General features: G+C 48.4%; 1 protein-coding gene across 10 annotated transcripts in view; it reads left to right on the top strand.

Moving 5' to 3' along the window:
- The window catches only part of MGLL (monoglyceride lipase), a 142,207-nt gene that overhangs the window by 89,680 nt on the left and 27,852 nt on the right, over positions 1-24,675 (top strand). For 5 of the 10 annotated variants that reach the window (XM_023215549.2, XM_023215578.2, XM_023215537.2 and 2 more), the window contains 4 exons: positions 10,846-10,982; positions 12,263-12,373; positions 17,464-17,541; positions 22,723-22,812. In XM_023215549.2, coding sequence (XP_023071317.1) covers positions 10,846-10,982; positions 12,263-12,373; positions 17,464-17,541; positions 22,723-22,812 — 416 coding nt within the window. The remainder of the gene's footprint in view (positions 1-10,845; positions 10,983-12,262; positions 12,374-17,463; positions 17,542-22,722; positions 22,813-24,675) is intronic. The other 5 variants (XM_023215569.3, XM_023215560.2, XM_023215608.3 and 2 more) reach the window with 3 other exon arrangements.

Raw genomic sequence — 24,675 nt, 5'->3', positions numbered from 1 at the left:
GTGCAACTGCGCACCCAGCCACTCCATCCCTCTGCTCAGAGGCGAAGCTTCCCCCTCTGAACCCTGGAAGTCAGAGCGATGGCTGCATAGGGTCCTTTCTCCCTCGGGAGACATGGACTTGGTGGATGAAACTTTTGACAAGACTTTTCTATAATGGTCTTGCGGAGACAGTGATATAATGAGGCCAAAGTTAAAAAAATGCAAACATCCCTCTTGTGCCTAAAACTGTCCTCAGCCTTCCCTCTCTCCAGGTAGAGGCCAGCATTCTTACCATGGTCTCAGGCCACGTCCTCCCAAGACACTGACACCTGTCCTCCTATGCAGGGGCCTGCATCTGCCTTGCTTCCCAGGCCTGAATCCCCCTCACTCTTGTTACCGGAAGGGGGTCCTTATCCAGACTCCAAGAGAGGGTTCTTGGATCTCACGCAAGAAGGAATTTAGAGGGAGTCCATAGAGTAACATGAAGCAAGTTTATTAGGAAAGTAGAGGAATAAAAGAATGGCTACTCCATAGACAGAGCACCCCTGAGGGCTGCTAGTTGCCCATTTTTATGGCTATTTCTTGATGATATGCTAAACAAGGGATGGATTATTCATGCCTCCCCTTTTTAGACTATACTGGGTAACTTCCTGACATTGCCATGACGTCTGTAAACTGTCATAGCGCTGTTGAGACTGTAGCAGTGAGGACAACCAGAGGTCACTGTTGTCGCCGTCTTGATTTTGGTGGGTTTTAGCCGGCTTCTTTACTGCAACCTGTTTTATCAGCGAGGTCTTTAGGATCTGTGTCTTGTGCCAAGCTCTTATCTCACTCTGTAACTTAGAATACCTCCATCGTCTGGGAATGCAGCCCAGTAGGTCTAAGTCTCATTTTACCCAGCCCCTGTTCAAGATGGAATTGCTCTGGTTCAAATGCCTCTGGTACTGTCACCCTCCTCCCCCCACCACTCCTCCCAGCTCTGCTTAGACAGCCCTGGGCTGGAGAAGTCACTGAACCTCCTGAGACCCAGTCATGGTGTCCGTCAATGCACTCGGTGGCCTCAGAGACATGAGGTCTCCAGTGGACATTTGCTGCCATTTGTTGTGGTTACTTCCAGGGTCAGGGTCAGCCTCTGCCCAGCCCTTCTGTTCCCATTGTATCTCACTTTGAGAAATGTGTGATGTCTTCAAAAGAACATTTTCCAGTGGCCTCCCTGTTTGCACATCTGCAGGTGCTGGTGAGTGTAAACAACCTGTCCCCGCCTGACACGGAGCCAGACCCTTCTCAGGACTCACCTGGGCTGAGCAACTGCAGGCACACATCACCAAGAAATCCGGGCGGGCTTGTAGGGAAGATACCAGCCCTGTGTTTTCACAGTGGGTTCTTTATCTTGTTAAGAAGGCTTTTCTTTCCCTCCTCAATCTTCCTCCCCTGCTTCCTGCTGTGTTTTGCCCTGAGCTGTAAGAGTGACAACCCTGGGTCTGGAGTTCACACCCTGTACTCAAGCCCCTTCCCTGTGGCTCACTCACTGGGGCTGAGCTCCACCCTTTAGTCTCTCCAGGGTCAGTTTCCTTTGCTAGAAAATGGGAAAGGAATCCCTACCTCACAAGCTTGTGGGGGTCAAATGAAACAAACTCTGGGAAAAGTGCTTTGTGGGTTATGAACTCTCAAACAAATACCACGTGCTGTTTTTACTGCTTGTTAAAGGCTTCACCTCGCTTTCCTTACGCAAAGCTATATTTTACCAGCTTTTTCTTCTGTAAGAAAATGAATGCTAAGTAAGCCTGGTTCCCTGAAAAAAGGGAAGCAAAGCGAGAGGTCAGCTCTTCCCATTCCAGCAGTAACAGGATCACCAGCTTTCTATAGGTTCCCGGGGGACTCTTTGCGCATGGTAATAACATGGAAAGTTATTTTCAGACAGAAATATTTTGTAGGAGACTATTTAATCATTCAACAAAGAATTATTATGAATTTATTATACTTTTCATCAAATGCAGCACTGGGGTGTTTAAGAGTACCTAGGATCTGTTTTAATTGGGTGTGGTAAGACACACAGACATGAAAATGACTGTCATGAGGGGAGAAGTGTATTCCATTAACAGGTCCCTAGAAACAGATGGCAAAGCACTCCATGCAGGGCCCTGCAGGGGAGCACTGGGTAGGTCAGGGGCCAGAGGGAGAGGGGACTGTGGGCGAGGCTTTTATTGTGGCTTCCAAAGGGAAGAACAGGTGAGGCGCAGTGAGCAGGTTTAGGTTTGGTTAGTTTGAAGAATTTCAGGGCTCTGAGATGCAGGGCTGTCCTTAATTGTCTGGTGCCTGGCCCTGAGGTGATCAGGACAGGGGGACAGTGGCCTGGAGCGGGAGAGTCTGATAAAGGTGGTTGAAGTCCCATCCACCATGGGGTGGGACTGTCTTCCCAGGATCAGCAAGGCCTGAGATGTTAAAGCATCAAAGTACAGAAAATTTAAAAATATAGTTAATACACAGAGACACAAAACTAAAAATATCTTAAAGTCTGCAAAGCAGAGTTCTTTAAAAATAATAATAATAATAATAATAATAATAATAATAATAAAAAACACCAAGAGAGCAGCCAGGCATGGTGGTGTGCTGTGCGCCTATAGCCCCAGTACTTGGGAGGCTGAGGCAGGGGATTGCTTGAGCCCAGCAGTCTGAATCCACCCCGGGCAACATAACAAGACCTTGTCTGTAAAACAAATATGTAAATACATAAATAAAGCCGGGAGAAAAAGAATTCTCATTGCAGATGCAAAGCTACTTCTCAACAAACTCTGTTTCCGTGGTGGTCAAGGAAACATATGCATCAGCTATAGCTAGAGTAATGGAACTGAGTTTCCATTGGTAAGTGGCCATTATGGAAACATTGCCGACAATTCATTTCAACAGACATTGATCAAACACCCACCTTCTGCTAGGCCTGTGCCAGGAACCTTAGGGAATGCACAGGTGAATAAAATATGATCCTTGCTCTCCAAGACGGCCCTGGCAGACATGGGCACATGCACGCTGCATTCCCTCCCTGAGTCCACGCAGACATCATTGTTCACTTGGGACTCTTTTGCGCCCCATCCAACCACACTCGCCTTAGAAGTCGCTGCAGCACAGAGCAGCAGGCAGCCTCTGCCACCAACCAGAGTCATGTGGCACCCCTGCTCTCAGGACCCTCCATCTGTAGGGCGGGGGGTGATGCTGGAGGAGGACTGTGATCAACTCACATGTGACAGGGGCAAGAAGTGCTTCAAGGGTATGGAAGGGTTATGTTGCCTTTGAACTTGCAGTAGCTTCTTCTCCAATCTGCCTGCCCACCCCAAGCTCTCCATGACCCACCTTCTCTTCCGGAAGCTACACCTGCATTGAGGGAATTACAGTGGATGCCGTGGATGACGGGATTTAAAGGGCCTTAAAGGACTGGGTCAGGGTGAGGACATAAGGAGAGGCTGCCTGTTCAAAGGCACAAGACAGGAACGTGTGCGCATGCTTCAGGAACTGTGGGCAGGTGGTGTGCACGTGGCTCAGAATGTGGCAGAGGAACCAGTAGAAACCTTCCTGGGAGGCTGAGAATACTGGGCTGGGATGTGCAGGCTGCATTCTCAAACAGTGGGGGCTGTCGGACCACGACACCATCAGAGCAGCTTCCAGAAGAGGAGGTGGGTTATGGAGAACTTGGGGTGGGCAGGGAGATTGGAAAAGAAGCTACTGCAAGTTCAAAGAAAACAAGGGTCTCCACCCCTACCAGGATATGACATGCAAAGAAGGAGACAGGATGTAGAAATCTAGAAGGACTTGGGGACCAATTGGATGTGGAAAGAGAATTAAAGTCAAAGATGACAGCCCTGTTTTGAGCCTGAATAATTTGGAAGGCTTACCAGGCTGTTCACCACTATTGAAGCCCAGAAAGAGACCCAATTATTTGCAAGCAGTCTGAGGAACTGTGGAACAGCCAGGAGAGTCTGACCATGGGTTGGCAGGATGGATCTGTAGCTCTGGAAAGAAGCCAGAGTCAGAAACCGTTTATCCAGGAGATGCCTACATTACCATCAGAGTCAAAGCATGGGAGTGATACGCTTGGACCAGGGAGAGCTCGCAGAGTGACCTGAGGCCTCCTGCACGTAACGTGTGTCAAGGGCAGGCTCCTATAATGCCTCAAGAATATGGGGGCTGACTTAGGAATGAGCAAACTAGCGGAGCTGAGCGGAAATCCAGAAATAGACTGGGCTCCAGTGAAAAGGGAACTTTAACACATGATAAGGATGACACTGCAATTCAGTGAAGCAGTGAAGGACTTGCTCATAAATTCTGCTGAGACAATTACGAACCGTCTGCATTTTGGAACTTCCTATAGATGGTGGTTGCAACCACATTGTGGATACAATAAATGCCACTAAATTGGTACACTTTAAAATGGTTCATTTTACGTGTGGTGAATTTTCTGAATTGAAAAAAAGTCTGGTAATAGATGGCTGTCTCTTACCCGACACCAAGACAAAATCCAACTGGGTCGAAGATTAGAATATAAAACAATGAAACTATATCTAGAGATGGATGGCGGTGATGGCTGCACAAGAATGTGAATGTATTTAATACCACTAAACTGTACATGTAAACTGGTTAATGTTTTAGGTCATGTATATTATACTGCAAAAGAAATGTAAGTCACAGAAAATGTGGCTGAATTCTTTTGTAACTGGGGAGTGGGGAAGGCCTTCATCACCAAGAATCAAAATTCAGAAGCCATAAAATGAAAAGACTGATAATTTGACTATTCAAAAATAAGAATCTCAAAAGAAACCAAAAATAAGAATTCTTGTGCTTGGCTAAATACAACGTAAAGAAAGCCAAAAGACAAATGACCAACTAATGTACAAAGAGCTCCTAAATGTCAAGAAGAGATGCAAAACCCCTACAGAAAAAAATAAGCAAGGACATGAATACTCAGTTTACCAAAAAAGAAGTAATGGCTCTTAAAATCTGAGATGTTCAACCCCACTTTGTCTCCTATCATATGAGCAACAACCTAAATGTCAAACGCACAGTCTGCTGGTCACGCCAAGGGAAAGAGACCCTCTCCGGCATCTCACTCATAGAGTGAAATGTGACACTCCCACATGGAGGGGAATTTGGTTATACCTACAAAAATTGCATATGCATTTACATTTCAGCTAAGCAATCCTGCATCTAGGCACATACCCTGAAGATACACCAACATGCAGATGACATAAAATAGTCCAAGTTTATCCACTGCAGCCAAGTGTTTAATAAATAAGAGCTTGGATACAATCCAAATGTTTCCAATGAGAGAGTGCTTGAAGAAACTACGGTTCACCCCCACAGAGGCGTACTACGCAGCAGTAAGGCAGCATGGAGGCAGGTCTGGGGTCTGTGGCACAGAGTGACCTCCAGAATATGTTAAACGTGGGTGAAAAAAAAAAACCTGGTAGAAATCCAGAAATAGACAAGACTGTTTCTAGAGTAGGATGTGTGGCGTACTATCTTTTAACTAAGAAAGGAGGAAAAATAAGAATAGATGGGTAGATGGATAAATAGATTAGACAGAGAATAGATAGATGATAGACTAGATGGATAAATGGATGGATGGATGGATGGATGGATGGATGGATAAACAGGTAGTTTTCTTATTTTTGCAAAAAGAAATGATTAGAGGAAAAAAACAGAAAATAATTAGAATGATTAACCCCAGGGAACGAGCGGGGAAATGGAGAAGATGGGGTAGAAGTGAGACTTCACTGGATGAATTTTTAAATATATTTCTGACCGTTGTATCAGATACATGTTCTCATATTTGGAAAAGAAAATTAAATTGAAAAGCAAAAAGGAAAAACCTATAATTGGAAAGAAATTTAATTTGAAATTAATGCATCTAATTATCAAATTAGTAACATAAGCACACAGAGAAAATAATTATAACCTGTTTGTAAGAATTTGAACTTCAAACTGAATACTCTGGTCATATTATTATTGAACTATATTCTAAAGACAAAAGAATGTAAAGCAATTCTAGCTTCTTGCCATAGGCTTATTATTGGTGGCAATATTGGTATTGTAATTTTGACACTATGCTATAAATAAATATGTTAATGCTATTAGGAACCAAGATTTTCAGTGCCAAAGAAAATAGATAAAATACAAAATCATAGAAGGTAAGAGAAAACTTTAGAACATTGATTTCTCCTTCTTTGTTTGTTTGTTTGTTTTTGACAGCCTTGCTCTGTTGCCCAGGCTGGAGCCCAGTGGCATGATCATGGCTTACTGCAGCTGTGACCTTCTGGGCTCAAACGATTCTCTCACCTCAACTTCCTGAGTATCTGGGACTACAGGTGTGCACCACCATGCTAGGCTAATTTTTTGTATTTTTTGTAGAGATGGGGTTTTGCCAAGTTGTCCAGGCTGGTCTCAAACTCCTGGGCCCAAGAGATCTGCCCATATTGGCCTCCCAAAGTGCTGGGATTACAGGCATGAGCCACTGCGCCTAGCCAAAACATTGATTCATAGTTGAAAATATCTATATGGACTCACATTTTTTAAGAATTAAGTTTTCTTAAGTCTCACGTAAAAAAAAAAAAAGAGTTAAGTTTTCCAGCTCTGCCTAATGAAGAGCATGAAAGCAAGGGCACCTCGGTTGCATTGGACACTCCCAACTTTAAATCTTGATTTTTAAACACTGAAAGGAACTGGGGCTCCCTGGAGAAATGGTTAATTCCAAGTCTGGGACAAGGAAAGTATAAGGTGAGCCTGGTACATTTGTGTTGAGGAAGGGGGGAAGTTCTTGATAATGAATGGGAACACAGGAACAAGCCAAATGACACCATGAGGGGAAACAATCAGATACAGGATGTGGGGCATTTACTAGCCTGGCCTCTCTAAGACTAAAGAAACATAGCAAACAAATACCAAATACAGCATATGAATTTTGCATCCTGGTTCTAAAACACCAGCTGTAAAATACTTGCAGACAACTGGGAAATTTGAATTTAGATTGTATATTAGATGATATTAGAGAGCTATTGCTAATTTACTTAGGCAGGAAAATAGTATTGTAGTTATGAAGAGAATGTCACTAAGCATGTTGAAGTGTTTAGGGTGAAATGTTATAGTACTTATGGATTATTTTTATAACACTTTTTTATTCGGAAGTACCTTCAACTTCAAAGAAAGTTTGCAAGAATAGCATAAAGAACCCCTGTAGATTCTTTACCCAGATTTGTCCATTGTTTATTCCTTCGTCCCTCCCTCCCTCCCTCCCTCCTTTCTTTCTTGCTTTCTTTTCCTTCCTTCCTCCCTCCGTTCCTTCCTTTCTTCCTTCCTTCCTTCCTTTTCTTTCTCTCTCTCTCTTTCTTTCTTTCTTCTCTTTCTTTCACTATCTTTTTTTTCTTTTTTTTTTTTTTTTTGAGATAGGGTCTCCCTTTTGTCCAGGCTGGAGTGCCGTGGTGCAAACACAGCTCACTGCAGCCCCAACCTCACAGGCTCGAGTGATCCCAAGTAGATAGGATTACAGGTGTGCACCACCACGCCACTAATGCCCAGTTAATGTTTTAAATTCTTTTTTAGCAACAGGATCTCTCATTATATTGCCCAGGTGGGTCTCCAACTCTTGGGCTCAAGCGATCTTTCCACCCTGGCCTCCCAAAACACTGGGACTACAAACATGAGCCACCTTGCCCAGCCTGCAACTTACTTTTACAAGATTCAGCCATTTTTATATTATAAATGTGTATATATACAGCAAATAAAATGATAACAACATATTCTTTCAGTGTTTCTGTTCATTTGAAAGTTTTGTAGTAAGAAGCTGGGGAGGAGCCCTATTTCAAACATTGGAAGATCAGGATATAGTGTTGAGTGAACAAAGTCCCACACAGAGCAGGATCTGTTATGTGTTTCTTTGTGTTTAAGACTGGGGTAAAAATCAGGATTTGTATTTGTATTTGCTTATAAAGAGGCAGAGACACTAAGAGAAGAGTTTAGGGGAAGATGGGGAATTGGGTGGATGGGAGGAGGTGGGAAAGGGACCGTCAGTGTACACCTTTCATATCACTTTGATTTTGTACCATGTGAATCGAGTGTCTTTTGAGATGCAATTTTTAAATTAAAAATGAATGAATGAATGAATAAGTACAGAAATTAGCCAGGGAGGAAAACAGACAAAGACAACACAGCCAGATGAGAAGGAGGAGAGCCAAGGAAGTCCATTTCCAGGCACACCCCATGACAAGGTCAGCAGGAGCATGTGGTGCTGAGTGAGCCAAGAGCTCGGAAGAGGATGGGGTAAAGGCCCACTGGGGTGGACTCAGCTGAGGGTTGCATGGAGCCTCCAGGGCTGGAGAGAGAATGTAGGTGGGGAAAGGGCCATGAGTGTGAATCACCCCTTAAGGGGGAGGGGAAGAGGGAGGGAAGAGGGTGGCTTGCAGGCTGTGGATGAAGGAGGGAGGACAGGGATGTAGCTGACATGGGAGCAGGCTGGGCTGGGAGTGGTTGGAATCAGAAAGGGGGATGCTTCCAACATAGAGGGCAGTTTTGGACTGTCCCCTTGTTTTCAAAAAAGATGAGTGATACTATGTCCCCAGGGTTATGAGGTAGCATTGCAAGTTTTGGGAGCATAGAAACATACAGAAGAGATGCCCAGATGAACTTGTTTGGAGACCAAGCCTGTGGGAAGAGGGAGCCTGTCACTGGGCAGCCCTGGTGTTGCCTTGGCTCAGCGGAGGAGCAGGGGCTGTGTGCAGAGAGATGTTCCACATGGATATGGGGGATCATGCCTCAAAAATTCAACACAGAATCACCATCTGACCTAGCAACACCACTTCTGGGTATATACCCCAAAGAATTGAAAACTGGGACCTGAAGAGAGATTTGCACACCCATGTTCACAGCAGCATCATTTGCAATAACCAAAAGGTAGGAACAGCCCAAATATCCGTCAACAGATAAATGTATAAACGCAACATGGTCCATCCACAGAATGGAATATGATGCAGCTTTATAAAGGAAGGAAATTCTGACATACATGACTACATGGATGCACCTTGAAGATACCGTGCTATGTGAAATAAGCCAGATACAAAAAGGACAAATATGACCTGATTCCACTCAAATGAAGTCCCTAGAGCAGTTAAATTTATAGAAGCAGAAAGTGTAATAGAGGGTGCCAGGGGTCTGGGGGAAGAGAGAGTAAGAAGGAAATGGGAGTTGGGGTTTAATAGCTAGTATGAGTTTGCCAGGGCTTCGTTTGCCATAACGAAGGACCCCAGACTGGGGCCTCGACAACAGACATTTATTGTCTCACAGTTCCAGAGGCTGGAAGTCCAAGATCAGGGCATCGGCAGGGTTGGTTTCTCCTGCATGCTCTACTTGCGTTGTAGATGGCCACCGTCTCCCTGAATCCTCACATAATCTTCCCTCTATCTGGGTTGTAATCCCCTCTCCTTACAGGACACCAGTCATTTGGATTAGGGCCCACCCTAAGGACCTCGTTTAAGTTAATCACGTTTTTTAAGACCCTGTCTTCAAATAAGGTCCCATTCCAAGATCTTGGGGGTTAGAGCTTCAACATATGGATTTGGGGGACACAAGTCAACCCATATCAATAGGTGTGGAGTCTCAGCATGGGAAGGTGAAAAAATACAGAGTTGCACAATAATGTCCTTGATGCCACTGAACTGTACATTTAAAAATGGTTCAAACAGCAAAATTTATGTTATGGATATGATAGAACAGTAAAAAGTAAAAATAAATTTTAAAAGAGAAAAATACTCAGAAGGGCAAGGGAAAGGGGAATGTTGCTGAGAGGGTAGTGGGACCCCCGGGCCCAGTGGGATGGTCAAAGAGACCGTGGGATGGTGGCTGGGAAGGTGGGTGCGGGGGACGGGCCAGTGGGAAACACGGGAGCTTGGGGCCTGACAGCAGGAGGGTCTCCAAGCTGGAGGTCTGGGCAGCCTGTCAGTTCCAGGTGGTGGCCGTTATTACTGCAGCAGCCTCCCCAGAGGTGGCAGAGGCTTAATGAGTGCTTCAGGCTCTCAGCAGGGAAGGTCTGGGCAGGCCCTCTGGCTGTGTGGTCCCAGTTCTCCAGAAGCGCTTTCTTTTTTGCAATTTTCAAACCATCACAGCTGCTTTCGGCCTGAATGTGAAGCCACAGCCAGTGAGTTGTTTCTATAGCGACTGATGTCCTTCAAAGAGGGAGAAAGTGGAGGGCCCTGAGGAAAGAACAAGGGGGTGAACAGCACAAATAGGTGACAGATTAAACCCAAGAGGGAGAGAGTGTGACCTAGTTTCACTGCAGCTTCGTCGAGAGCTTTCTGGCAAGCACACCCGATGACTGCATATTATTTTATGTTTGTCATGTTATCTTCACATAAAGCTGTAAGATGAGGGGCTAAGTGTACCACTCTACCTGGTGAAAGGCCAATATTCAGGCACAGCTGCCAGGGGCAAGGAACAGGGAAAACAGGAAAATTCTGAGCCGTCTTCGTCTTACTCCTGGCCACTTTGCAGAAAACTAGGCATGCTGAGGCTGTCTGTGCACCTATCCTTTTTCCCTTCCTTGGAAACCAACCTCAAGGGAGGCTTTGTAGTATTTACACCCTGGCTCGTCGCTTCCTAGTGGTGTGATCTTGAGCACGTTCCTCAACCACTCTGTGCCTCAGTTTCATAATCCATAAAAAGTGGGGAGAAGAATTCCAACATTCAAGAGTGGCCGGAAGGGGTTAAATGAGGTGACACGTTCAGGCGCTCAGGAGAGACAGGCGGGGGACTGCAGTGAGGAGACCTCTGGGCTTGGGCAGGAGTCAACCTGGTAACTGCAGCTCTCTCTCATCTCCCATTCCTTTCCAGTTGGCCACGGACAGAGCGAAGGGGAGAGGATGGTAGTGTCTGACTTCCACGTTTTCGTCAGAGATGTGTTGCAGCATGTGGATTCCATGCAGAAAGACTACCCTGGGCTTCCTGTCTTCCTTCTGGGCCACTCCATGGTAAGCAGACCACAGAAGACCCACATCAGATCCACCCTGGCTTCCAGCCTTGCAGGGGGAAGGGGGTGGCCCTGACTCCCCGCCCCTCCCCCCGCTCTCTGCCTGCTGGCATGATGTCTCCCTTTGTGCACTGCACTTGGAGTTCCTGGGCGATTCCGTGCTTAGGAAACAAGGGAGGCTGCCAGCCGGTCCTTACTGAGCAGCTTGAGTATGTGGCCTTTTGGAAAACTGATCTTTTTCTCAACGCTCTTTGGACCACTTGGTGCCATTTCATAGTGAGGCTACTAAGAGCCACTTCTTGGAGGAGGGAATAGCTCCTTCATCAATAAGAAGCACAAAAAATGTCCCCAAACCTTGTGTGCTTTTTTCAGAATTGAATGAGAACTAGGGACAAAGGGTCCCCTTGGAAAAAATTCCTGAAAGCTTATTCCAACTCCTTCCACCTTTTAAATATGTAAATCGAGCAAATATCATCTTAAAATGTAATGGAGCAAATGTAATCTTAAATCGGGGTCCTTGAACTGGCAGCCTCCAGGTCAAATCTACCTACAGAAAAAGTAGGCTGGTTGGCTGACCAAGAGGTATCGAACTGCTTGAATTTATATCCCTGGGGACATTTCACCAGGGTAGGTGTTGCCTCTCGCCCCTTGGTCACTGCCTGGCTCTGTCCTTAAGTTTCTCTTACCTGCCCAGCCCCTGTGAGCATTTGCAGTTGCAACCCTTGCTTTTAAGCACCTTTGTGCTTTAGCAAACAGGTGAGGCCTCTCTCCAGCACCATCCACATTCACTCCCATTTTTCTTGGAATTTAAATTTCTAGGACCTTTACTAAACCAGGAAAAAGTATAGTATAGCAATCTATTATTATGATCACATTACCCCCCACCAAAAAAAAAAAAAAAAAAAAAAAACCCCCCTATTAAGCCTGTTGGGATGGATGAATTGGGGTTCCGCCAGCTTTGGGCTCGAAATGAAGTGGGAATGTGTTATTGTTTAACTTGCAGCCCACAGGCAGGAACCTTATTTATAACTCTCTGAAATGTTTGCTCTTGGAAAACCCAGAGAAAAAAACATGTGTAATAAAATAATTGCAGATCTAGTTTATCCAACATTTGATGGTGCCTCTTCCAAGGTAGTCCTCCTCAGGGCTCTTGGCCAGGACTGCAGCTTAAGAGGACTGCGTTGGTCATGTTTATTAGAATTACGGCATTGGTCATGTTTATTAGAATCGTGTGCGCTGGTGCAAGCCGAACACAGCAGCTCTGCCCGTTCTGCATTACAGGGAGGTGCCATCGCCATCCTCACGGCCGCAGAGAGGCCGGGTCACTTCGCCGGCATGGTACTCATTTCACCTCTGGTTCTTGCCAATCCTGAATCTGCAACAACTTTCAAGGTAAAAGGACTTTCCAGTCTGTACAATTCCTGCAGGTTTCCCGGGACATGGGGCTTCCACTTGTAGCCTGAGTCTGTGTAAAAGGGCCAAAGGCCATCCTTGGACCTCAGACACTATTGCGTAAGGGTTTGGACAAATATCCCACTGGAGTTCTGTAGTTTCTAAAGGCAGGTGCCATTTTCCCCCAAGACAAAAGGATAATGCCTTCCTGTTGGTGCATGTTTTATTGATGAACTTTAAAAGGAGAAGAGGTTAGACTTGTTATTAGTCCAACAAAGTCACGTTTGTTAACAAGTCACACTCAAGGCCTGGGCTGTTTTTCATTGACTATTTGCCAACTTCAGCAGAAAGTGAGCAGTGAGAGGAACCGCAGGTACTCCTAACTGCAGTACGGAGTCGCATTCACTGCTTTACTCCTCCGCCCCAGGCACTTTCGACCTCTGACTGTTAGGGATCTGTCATTTTGTTTTTCTGGTTGGAATGACCCATAGGAATGACAAACCCCGTTAGGTGCTGGGACTCTGGGCTGCTTTTGCCAAGGCAAATGAACCAACAAATGATACCTAGAGGTGGAGCAGGCACCTTCTCTCCCTGAGAAAGGAGATGAAACCAGTGGCCTCGGCAGGGCTGCTTGCTTGTGACTCTGGCTTGTTGACAAGGTATTGGTTTAGACCCGGCCTTGGGATCATCAGACTTAAGGTAGATGCATAGCCCCAGTGAGGGTGGAGAATCCGTGTATCCACAGGGAATCCTCAGTCTCATCCCCAGTGCTGGGCAGGGGCTGCTGCCTCCTGAGCCAGTTCCAGAGACTCTCAAAAGAGAAAGAGGGGAGGTAGTAGGTCATGGGGGGCCAGGTGTGCTGGGCAGCCATCACCCACAGGCTTACCCTATGGACTATGGGATCATTTAAATAATGACATTAGCTCTTATTCCCCCACCCCACTCTCCTCAACACAGCACAGGGAACGAAACCTTATAACAACATCCTGAAAGGGTTTCCTTCAGCCCATGACCACAGACTTGCTCCTGGCTCTGGAGACAGTCTCTCAATTAAATACAGAAAATCTCAGCCATGTGAAATGGGGCTGGGCTTGGCAAAAGAGAAATCAGGGACTATCTGATAGTTTAGCCAGAGAACGATGATATATTTAGTTTGCAAGAGAGATGGATGATATCTCATTTGAATTTTACTCCAGTTTAAGGAAATCACGGACTTACTGAAATCGACTATCATGAATGAATTTCAGTGCAATGTGGGACAGTACCAGGGGTCTGTCACAGAGTGATCGAGGTCCCTTAGCATCACAATGCCTGGATGTGCACTACTTCATCATTGAAATGTGCGGGGGGAGGCATGACCTACTCAACATCTCCCGTGACTATGGTTCTAATTATTTAAGTAGAATAAGCAGGCCCAGACTCAGCATCAGGGGCGTTCCTGCTGCGTTCCATGAGATTTGCTGTATGCAGGTCTGCAAAATTCAGCCAATGCCAGCCATGCACTGTGCTCCTCTCCCAGGCATTGTCTCACTTAACTCCCCTCCAGCCCAGGAGCAGGTTATAGCAGCACTTTCCGGATGGGAAAACCTGGGCTTAGGAAGGATGAATGGCTGGTCAGGACTGTGCAGCCCTTGTGATGGGTTTGAATCCAGGGCTGCCTACTCCCCATCTAGGATATTTCCCCAGGGGAGAAAATGGATGTTTCTGCAATCGGTGTTTTCCCCTTACAGAAAAGCCAGGGACTGCAGGACTTTTCAGATAAAGTGCACCAGGGGTACCCTGGCAGGTGGTCCTGGAGGTGGAAGGAACGAGGTTTCCTCCTAGAGCCCCCTGGGCTCCATGCTGACCAGGGGAGGGGGCACTTCTGGGCAAGGCCACCACTGTGACCTCTCAAAGCCTTGTGCAAATGGATCACCTTGTGACATCAGGAGCCAGCTGCCTGTCTCTTATGAACCAAGACAAATTAGGTTTCCCTTTGCCCCAGACTTGAGGGCCCAGCCTCCACTCCCCGAAATCTGTTGCTGCTCCTGCATCTCTGGTAATTTTGGCTGACAAAGTCCATGATGCATTCGTCCCCCCTGCCCCTGGAAGACGTCATCACTCTTGGCACATTTTCTAGTCTTGTCTGACAACCTTCCTGAAAGTCTCACAGGATCTATTTTTTAATGTAATTTAAAAGTTTTAAGAATAAGACATTTCTGTGGTTCAAAATTCAAAAGATATGAAAGAGGATGCAGGGAGAGTCTCTCTCCCCGTTGGCATGGGCAGCAACCCATGGTACCAGCGAGAGTCTCTGCATCTCCCGTCAACGCTCACTCCATTTGTTCTTCTTCACACAAATGGGAGCTTGCTCCATCATGTCGGGGGTACTCTGTGTTTGCTTTTGTTCTTTTGGTTGGTGTGTTTGTTTTTGTGGGTTTGGGGTTTTATTTTGTGGTTTTGCTTAGCAACCTTTTGGTGCTCCTTCCCCATCAGGACCTACCACGGGTCCCACTGCAGGGATAGGTCCTGGTTTAGGGAGGGTGCCCTGGGGTCATTTCCTGTTGTTCACTCTTATGAGCCTCAATGATGGAACAATTCCTAGAGCCCACCTCCTCCCTCCTGCGTTCTGGATAGGAAATCTGTTTGGTGGTGGGGGTGAGGGGCTTCCCTGAGTGTGGCTGTGAGTAGCAGCAGAGCAGAGTCAAGACCCGGCCTCCTGACTCCTCAGACAGTGCTCAATCCATCAAGCCATTCAACTGTTTCCCGGCACCAGGCACCTTCTAGAGCAACTCCCCTAGTTAGTAAGGGGCAGCATGAGACGCCCAGTCTATGAGTACAGCCTGGCCTGTGGAAGACAGCCAGCCCCCACCTCCTGCAATGTGAGAACGCCAGATCGCCCCCACCCTCCTAAATCTCGCCACCATCTGGTTCTTATGTGGATGCTGGTTTTCAACAAGCTGGGATATATTTAGCCTGGAGATGAGACAATGAGGACGGATGGGGGGCCCCAAACATTGTCTCTGCTGAGAAAGTGGTTTCGCAGAGAAAGTGGCAGAGGCAGAAATTCAGAAACAAAAACTCCACGCATCAGAACAAATCTGGCTGTTTGTGAGGTCGCTCCGTGGGGTTTTCACCGTGGCTCGCGGTTCATGCCTGGCTACAGAGGTGGAACTGTGGCCCCCCAGCTGGAAGAGTGTCAAGCTCCAGGCGCTCCTCGGGATTTCCCACCCTCACGTGTCTGGGACAGCACTCAGGAGCAACTACAGGCTGCAGGCCCCCTCCTTTCTCTGGGAGCCCCTTGGGAGAGAAAAATCCCCCTGGGCTAAGCTTGAGGGATGGGGGTCTCAGCCTACCGGAGAGTAATCGTTCTAAATGACCTCTCCCTGTTTGCCAAGGTTGCCCTTGGGTTCCCGGGGCAGGGATGCAGGAGTCAGCCAGTGCTCCAAGATACTTCCACTCCCTGCCAAGAAGGGCACTTCGCCCAGTAGGGAGAAGGGGATTGCCACTGAGAGCCCAGTACTCGGTGCCTGACATGCATTGTCTCTGTTCCTCTCCAGCACTGCCCTGGAAGGAGGGGAAATTATTCCCAATTTACAGACAAGGAAACGAGGCCAAATGCCTTGCTCAAGGTCAGCTTGAGCACGAGCTCAGGCCAGCGAGCATGCCAGGATACTCCCTTTCACCCCAAAACACACCTGAGATCAGCTTCCCTTGACAGAGCCTGCTCCCATCTGAATGTCACTCATCTGTTTTTAGCCATAGAATCCAGAAGGCCCTTGGGGCAGTGGGAGGTTGCAGGGATGGAGGGGAAATGAGTTGAACATGGCCACTCTTTCAAGCTTCAGGTGAATTTGGACCCAGGATCCCAGAACTTAGCTATGCACTGGCCCTTTGGGCAGCAGCAATGAGCCGCCATGAGGGTTAGTTCACCTCTGTCCTGTGGGCACCTGCTCTCTAATAGCTAATAGCTAGGTGTTGGGCTTTCTAGACACATGTGATTCCAGGAACCAGCTGTCTTCCTAGCAAGCCTCCTGCCACATATCTTTGGTGAGTCCCTGATCTATCAGAAAACAAGTATCCTGGCCTTCCCAGCGAGGGTCACTGGCAAAGGATCACAGCACTTTCTATTTTAGGACTTCCTTAAGGTGTCCTCTCGCTCTCAAGAAAATCTGGTGCAACCCTGTGGGTCCCTGCTGTGTCCCCCACATGGCTGTCCCATGACCTTTGTCATAGTGCCATCCTGCAGAAGGCAGGAGGGTCCTAGCCTCCTGCGCACAAGTCAGCCTGCGGGAGCCACTTAGGAAACAGCATCTGTAATTGCCTTCCTCATGGCAAGGCTTTCACTGGCAGAAGTGAAATTCACTTAGAAATGATCACAGGGAGCCATTAAAACCTTCTGGATCAATAAAGGCATTTGTGCCTGTCTCTAGTATTTAAAGTGACAGGCACGATGGTGTAGCGGGAACACCCCTCAAGCCTCTTGTTCATCAAGATGTTGACTTCAGCTGTGGGAGAGTTGCCCTGTTTTTGGGCGACTGCATCATTTGTTGCAAAGCTGCATGTCACGTGCTTTTCCTGAAGTCTCTACTTTGAATGACATTTGCTCACTCCTTCAGTCAACCAACACCTATTTATTGGGCCTCTCCTTAGGGCCAGAAGCCAGGAAGAGAGTTAGGGACCTGCTCCAGAGCAGTTGGGTCTCATGCGGCTCTCCCAGCATCCCTTCAGAGTTAGTTTAATTATCCCTGTCTTATAGATGAAGAAACTGAGATCATAGACTTTCTCAAGGATTCGGGATCAAAGTTCAAATCCAAATGTGCCTGCCTCATGTCTCCGAGTCTGGTTTCGCCATTTCATCACCTGTCTCTTCCGGGGTTGGGGTCCAGTGACTGTGTAGCCATTTGTCATGGGTTTTGGTCCCAGATTATCCTCAGGTGACGACCCCTGGGGTCTGAGTTGAGCTGGCATAATTGGGAGCTGTGTGGTTGCACAAACCTGGCTCTGCCAGGGTCATGGGGCAGGTACAGGGGGTTTCACCTCAGTGGGGGAGCCATGCAGGGGCTCCTCTCTCCTGAGCTGGATCCAAGGCTCTCTCAACGCTCTTGTAGGATTATTCGGGGATTTTGAAACACTCGATGGAAAAGGCATCAAGAACGTTACAGTTGTGGATTCCAAGTCCTTTTTGGGTGAGCAACTCCCCTCTGAGGCTTCCCTGGTGTGCTCACAGTTCAGGGTGGAGGTTGTGGGAGAGCGGGAGCAGCAGTCATCTGATCAACCTTGGCAATGTGATCCATCCAGGTGTGGGACCTGCCATGACTTCTTCCTTCCCCACTGCTTCCTCGTCATGTGACCTCAGTGTCCCCTGCTCAACCGTTCTGCCTTCCTTCATGCATAATCAATCCACTTCCTCTGCGTAGCTCTTTCTACTCCCATCCTACCCTTTCCTCCTTCAAGAGAGATTAGGCTCGTGAAATCAACAAATATTAAAGGAGCAGCAGGGAAAGGGGATCTCTTTTGCAGTTGTTCAAAGCATCCTGCCCCTGCATAGCAGCTCTCCTCTTTCTTGGGGCTTTTGTGGGGAAGAGGCTAAACACCTAATTTTTTTTTAAGCCATGAAGTTATCATTAAAAGTTTTGCCTCTACACAATTGAGTCTTGTTGGAAATGTGGCTTGGAACTCACTATGCAATTTTAGAAAAAGAGCTGAAGATCAGGGCATGCAAACATCTCTTATGGTGGCTCCTTTGAAAGGGCAGCTTGCCCTGCATGGACGTGTGCACCCGCATCCTAGGCAGTGCCTGTCAGAAGCACTTCTGCTCTGGCTGCACACAGGATCACTAGGGAACTTTAAAAAGGCACTGATGCCAGGTCCCCACTTCGGCCAATACAATCAGAGTCTCTCAGGGTGGCACTGGGAGGAGGTGTTTGTGGTGTTTCATGGACACACACACTGCCAGCCCCTGAAACTTCACCACGCACATGAATGCCCAGGAGCCCTGCAAAGCTACAGACCCTGACCCAGAAGCCAGGTGACCCTGGAGCTACTGGTGCTGCTGGTGTGAGGACCACACTGAGCAGGGAGGCCCTGGGATGTTGGGATGGGTGTGCTGTGCCCGCTACCATACGCCAACTGGATTGAAGGAACAGAACAGTATAGACGGTTCCATCTTCCTGGGAAGACAGGGAATCACAGATCATTTTAAGGGAATCCCAGGACTCTAGAAGTCTCCTTCATGGGTTTCTCTTTCTGTACCTTTCCTGTGAATGGTGTATCCAGCCGGGTCCCCTCCTGCCTCTTTGTACACTCTCTCTGGTGTAATTTGCACCCAGGGCTTCAGCAACCATCTATGCACTGAGACCTTTCTGTTCTTGGGGTGACATTCCTAGGGATTTAGCGCCAGGACACGCCTGTGTGTGCATTCACTGGGAAAAGTCTGCAGAATCTGCACCAGGCGTTCCTGGAGGGCGTGTTCCTCTGTCTACATTCGTGATAGAACAACCAGTTATTATCACTAGGACACCAGTGCCTCATCTACACCATCAGCCACGGGAGTTTTACTGTTACAAGCTTGTCCTTTTAGGCACGTTCCCTCATCCTGAACCTGCTGGCAGCAGCTCCTTTAGGGGAGCAAGGTGGCTGCTTGCCCCATCAGTCCTTGGGCAGCCAACGCTCAGCTGGATGCATGCAGCGGAAGTCACCTTCTGCCTCCACTCCTGAGCAGGATGTGCTCTCCCCACATCTCCTGTTTGCGCTTTCAGCAATAGATCATTCACAGCTATAGGAGCGGGAGGCCTCCCAGGCCTTGGCCTTTTGTACCTAGAAGGGGATGGTGAGGCATTCCACTGCCAGGAATCACTTCCTTCCCTCCAGGGAGCAGCCCCTTGCATTGTTCATTTTCTAAAGCAAATACTTCTCAGGAAGTGGCTATCCTCCTTTTTTTTTTTTCCTATGAAGCTCTTTTCTTAAAAGCTTCCTTTAACTGCAAAAGTTCCTCTGTTCATGGAGGAAGAAAATCAGGCTTGCTGGGTGAGAGGACAGAATAGGGCTTGCTCTAATTCTCTCCTGGAGGCAGGCTCTCTCTGGCTCTCTGTTCCCCCTTCCCCATCCCCTGTGAAACCACTTCAAGGATGGCTCGAGCTGTGCTGATCCTTGAGGCGCTGATCCTAAGCTGTCAGCATCTTCTCCAGAGCCTGGAAGTAGAGGCCTTGCTGCTTTTTGGTATAAAACTTTTGGGTTAAGAGGTGCCAGCAGCAGAAACATATGTTCAAGGATGAAGGTAAGTCTGTCTTCACAAATGACCGATCCTGAAGATGGACCGGCACCTCTGGGCCCAGGTCCCCGCAGAATCAGGTGATGGGTCCTCAAAACACCAATGGTGGCACAATGAGAAATCTGGTGGTGGGCTTGGACGAAATGGCGTGGATGCTGGGTGGTCTCTTGCTTTCACCTCTGTGGCAGGCACTGCTGAGATGCTGGGTCCCGGGGCCTTTTCTTGGCTCTGAGCCATCTGGTCAGGGAATGGGTAGGAAGCTGGCTTACATAAAACAGCCATGTCCCTGAGAAGGCTGTATGGGCCCCAGCAGGCAGGTGGGCTGACCTGGGAGCAGCGCCTGCACACCTGGCATTTGCACACCATCCTGTCACACAGAGCCTTACTGCAGTTCCTGAGCGTGGCGGGGATCCCCCCACAGCTGGCAGCCCCATGTGTGCCCTGGCTGCATACAGGATCACTAAGGAACTTTACAAAGGCACTGATGCCAGGGCCCCACTTCAGCCGATACAATCAGAATCTCTCAGGGCAGCACTGGGAGGAGGTGTTTGTGGTGTTTCATGGACACACAGTCAGCATCAGGGAGAAGTGATGGGGTACTGAGAACAGCAGAATATCTACAAGTGAGTTCTTCATGACTGTGGAACACAGAAGTCTTCCCTCACAGTGTGGACCTTGATCACTACTGCTGGAGGAGAGAGCTAAAGCCCTGGAACACTCGTCCTTACACAGCCAGAGTCTAGTGAAGGCCACAGAGCCACAGCCCACTGCCTTTATGCACTGATCCACTCCATTTTCTCATTTTTAGATTGTTTTAACCTTTGAAAGCACAGATCCCAATGCAGATGAGCTCCCAATTCTTGGAGTTCACAGACATTTGATCCGTGTTTGAAAATACCCCAATCCTTGTGCAGAGTTCCCAGAATTCCAAGTTTTCCTTTCCCAGGCTTGTTCTTGGAGCTGGCCCATGACACCAGCTGGACTCTTGAATGTTCCCGACCTATCACAGCCACGCTGCAAGGCTTCTGATTGTGCAGACACACCATGCCCCTGCACAGTGCTCGAAGTCAGGCTGCCACATGCTTCTACACTAGACGGTCAAAGTCAGACCCCAGGGCTCAGCAAAGCACCTGGCACAGTAGCAGCTGCAGAATATCTGTTTGCCTGGATGCCAAGGCTGGAGGGCAGTGAGCTTCCTCCTCAGAGGCAGGGGGCTGCCACCTTTGCACTAAGAAGAAATTACTGATTTCTACCATTTGAGAAAAGGAGAGTTGACCACATGGAACTCTGAATAGGTTCATGCACATGGAGCAAAGCCCTTTAGGAGAAAAGGCCGTTTTTTGCTGTCTGCCTGATACTGGATGGTTGAGAAACAATCGTGGTGGGTGGTCACGCCGCACTTGTGCAGGCCAAGGACACCGGAAGGTCTAGCCCTGGCCTACAGGGAGGGTGGGCAAGCACAGCAATCTTGTCCCCCAAAAGAACATCGGCGGCCGCTGGTGTTGAGACCCACGGGAAGGTTAGAGCTCTGGGTCACATTTGTGGAGAGAGACACAGACAGCGGCAGACAGAGACAGAGTAATCCAGGCCATGTGGCATAAGAACATAAAGTGGCCCCCCAGCCCAGGGCCCCTCCCATGGACCTCGTGGTACTGAGCCTCCATTTTCTTACTTGTTCAGTGGAGATGAAGCCTCACCTCCCAGGGTTTTTGTAAAGATCGGGAGACTGGCCGGGCACCGTGGCTCACTCCTATAATCCCAGCATTTTTGGGAGGCCGAGGCGGGCAGATCACAAGGTCGGGAGTCTGAAACCAGCCTGACCAACATGGTGAAACCCCGTCTCTACTAAAAATACAAAAATTAGCTAGGAGTGGTGGCGTGTGCCTTTAATCCCAGCTACTCAGGTGGCTGAGGCAGGAGAATCACTTGAACCCAGGAGGTGAAGGTTGCAGTGAGCCGAGATTGTGCCACTGCACTCCAGCCTGGGCAACAGAGCAAGACTATGTTTCAAAAAAAAAAAAAAAAAAAAATCGGGAAACTGTGCCCAATGCACCAGAAGGTGCTTCCTCAGTGCCCATGAGTGCCCTTGCCCTCTGCCAAGGGTACTGAGCTATGGGCCCTGTGCCCTTGATGTGCACTGAGAATTCACTGCTTGCCACCTTCCATCTGATTCTAATTTCAGCATTTCACGGCTCACTTTTGAAATAGCATCTTTCATCCCCAAATGTCTGTGCACATTGCAGAAGTGAAAACAGTCCCTCTCTGAAGGCAGAAGTGTGAGATCTGGGTTCTCTGTTTTCCCGGGAAAACAAGAGATCCAGAAGGAGAAAAGGGGGAGGGGGTGGGAAGGTTTGGGCCTGAATCAGGCTCAAGTTCAATGAGCATGTATTAAGCTCCTGCTGTGTTCTGTGGGCTTCTGCACACAGGGCGTTATTCACCTTCCCCATGGTCCTCTGGGGGAGGGTCAAGGTCCCACTGGCAGCTGAGGAAACGGAGGCTTAGCAACGTGGAGATCCCGGCCCCTGTTCATGAGGCAGCAGAGTTAGGCATCAAACCCAGCTCTCCTTCCCTCTGCCACACAGCCTCCTCATCGGGATGGTGCTATTTCTACTTCCCTGCAAGAGAAATGGAGGCACAGATCCTCTGTGTGGTTCCTGTGGGCCCTTGCGTGCTGTCCTGCTTCGTGCTCAGCTGATCTGGGTGATTCTGTGCCTGCCGTGTATTTTCAGTACCCCAGAGAAATGGCCTGGGTGCCAGAGCTCAGCCCGGACAGCTGTTGCCAGTGATGCAAAATTACAACCCATGAGCGATCCTGGGGAGGTATAGAGTGGGCAAAATTCAGACACGACTTCCCGCCTTGGGCATGGTGGCTGCCTGGCCAGCTCCCCCAGGTGGAGCAGAGCCAGGCTGAATAGAGGCTGAGTCAGAAGGGAGAGTCCTTGGGCATGCAGGCTTGAGGATGCAGGCTTGGGAGATGAACCTGGCTGATGTTCAGTTTGGGCGTCACTCTCCTTAATGTACTGTAAACTGTCACTGCGGAAGAGCCGGGCGTGGATGCCACTTGTACTCACAGCACTTGTTTTCCCTCCCCGGCTAGGTCCTTGCTGCGAAAGTGCTCAACCTTGTGCTGCCAAACTTGTCCCTCGGGCCCATCGACTCCAGCGTGCTCTCTCGGAATAAGACTGAGGTGAGAGGCTTTGCGAAACCCCAGGGGTAGCTTGGGTGGCTGCCCCCACAGGGAATCAGAGTTTTGGCTCCAGCCTTGGCATTCTCTACTGCCCTTTCACCGAGGCCTCGTGCAAAGTGACGAGCACACAGTGGTGCATGAGACATGGTTGGCTTCAGGTTTGGGTGAAAAGGGTGGGTTGGCTATGATGCCTGAGCTGTGTTCTAAACATGAAAGGAGCCGACAGTGGAAGTTGAGTGTGTACCAGTCAAGTCTCTTGGTTGCAAGGGACAGAAACCCAAGTCAAAGTGATTTAAGCAAAAGCAGGGATTTTGTGGTGAGTGGAATTGAAGGCTTCAGACATGGCTGAATCCAGGGCGTCGAAAGTCTTATTCTCCATCGGTCTCTCCCCAGCTCTCATCTCCCCTGGTTTGGCTTCATTCCCAGACAGGCTTTCCCCCAGTGAAGGCCAAGAGGGCCACCAGCAGGTTTCCCTGAGCAACCCCAGTGGAAAAACAGCACCTCTTTCCAGCAAAAGTCTCAGGGCTGATTCTTACTGACTGATTGTCCAGGCCTAGATTATTTGTCCAGGAAAGGGGGATAGTATCATCCCCACCCACTGAGAGTAGAGGAAGGGGATCCCTGGGAGTAATTCAGAATAGTGGTAGCAAAGGAAGGACAGACCCATATTGCAGATGAGCAAACTGAGCCCCATAACGTGGGAGGACTTGCCTGGGGTCAGCCAGTGGTGAGGCTAGCCTGGGAACTTGGGTAGGTGTGGTCTCTAGCTGTGCTCTGTCTAGGTATGGGAGAGGGTTCCTGTGGGTTTGCAGCTAGTGGGTAGGAAGCATCCAGAAGACACCAGAATTATCTTCATGAATAAGCAAGTAAGTCTGCCACTCTTCTGCCTTAGTTGCCCTCTTGCTTTAGGAGTTTGAAATCATTGAATCACTGGCTCCCTAAAGGGCCCTGGGAAGTGGAGTGCAGTGCTCTGGCATTCTGGGGATGTTCCCAAACTTCGGTGGGCTGTTGGACTCTAGCTTCATTATGAAATGTGGCCTCCTGGCCCTCTGAGTCACTTAGAGAGTGGGCAACTCAGGAGGAATAGCCCGTGGTGTGTAGGAAAGAGACTTTCTAGATCAAGGGTTGAAACTCCCAGGCTTCTTAGGGCCAACTGCTTAAAAATCAGACTGGTGAGAGACTCTAGCGAGCCATGAGGCCGGTGCGGAGCCAGAGGGCATCTGATCTGTTTAACCCATCCACATTAATTTAAAATTCTAATATAATTTGGTTTCTAAAGCCCACAGTGCCTCCCAAACCCACATCTTGGGGCCAGGTTGGGCCCATCAGGGGCCAGTGTGTGGCCCCTGGTCTTTCTGAAAGAATATCTGAGTAAAGGAAAAATCTTTAATTCCAAAAAGCAGATTCATACAGTGAAAGAGCACAACTTTAGAACCTAGAGAGACCAAAGCCAAATATACACTGTTTGATTTAATCCTGACACGAATGAGATAGACATTAACCCCATTTCACAGATGAAGAAACTGAGGCTTGGAGAGGTGAAATAACCTGTTCAAGATTGCACAACTAGTCAGGGGCAGAGGTGGGATTTTAGCCCATTTTATTCATAAGTCCATGCTTTGGTGCCTCCCTCAAGCTAGTAATTATGATAATTGAGCTCTGTTTCCTGTTTTACAATTGATTGCTGGTCCACGCATCCCATGGCCATTGCTCTGTGTATGGGACCCACTTTGTCAGGGAAACTGAGTGTGGGGCAGGGGCTCCTGCACCTGCCTGCATCCCTCACAATGGCTCTAGCTTGAAGGTGTGGTCTCTGGTAAAACCGGTGATCTTTGTAGCAGTGCCAGGACAACAGTAGGTTTG

Source organism: Piliocolobus tephrosceles, chromosome 2 (assembly GCF_002776525.5).
Source record: "Piliocolobus tephrosceles isolate RC106 chromosome 2, ASM277652v3, whole genome shotgun sequence".
NCBI lineage: Eukaryota > Metazoa > Chordata > Mammalia > Primates > Cercopithecidae > Piliocolobus > Piliocolobus tephrosceles.
This window is presented reverse-complemented; position numbering and strand designations above follow the sequence as displayed.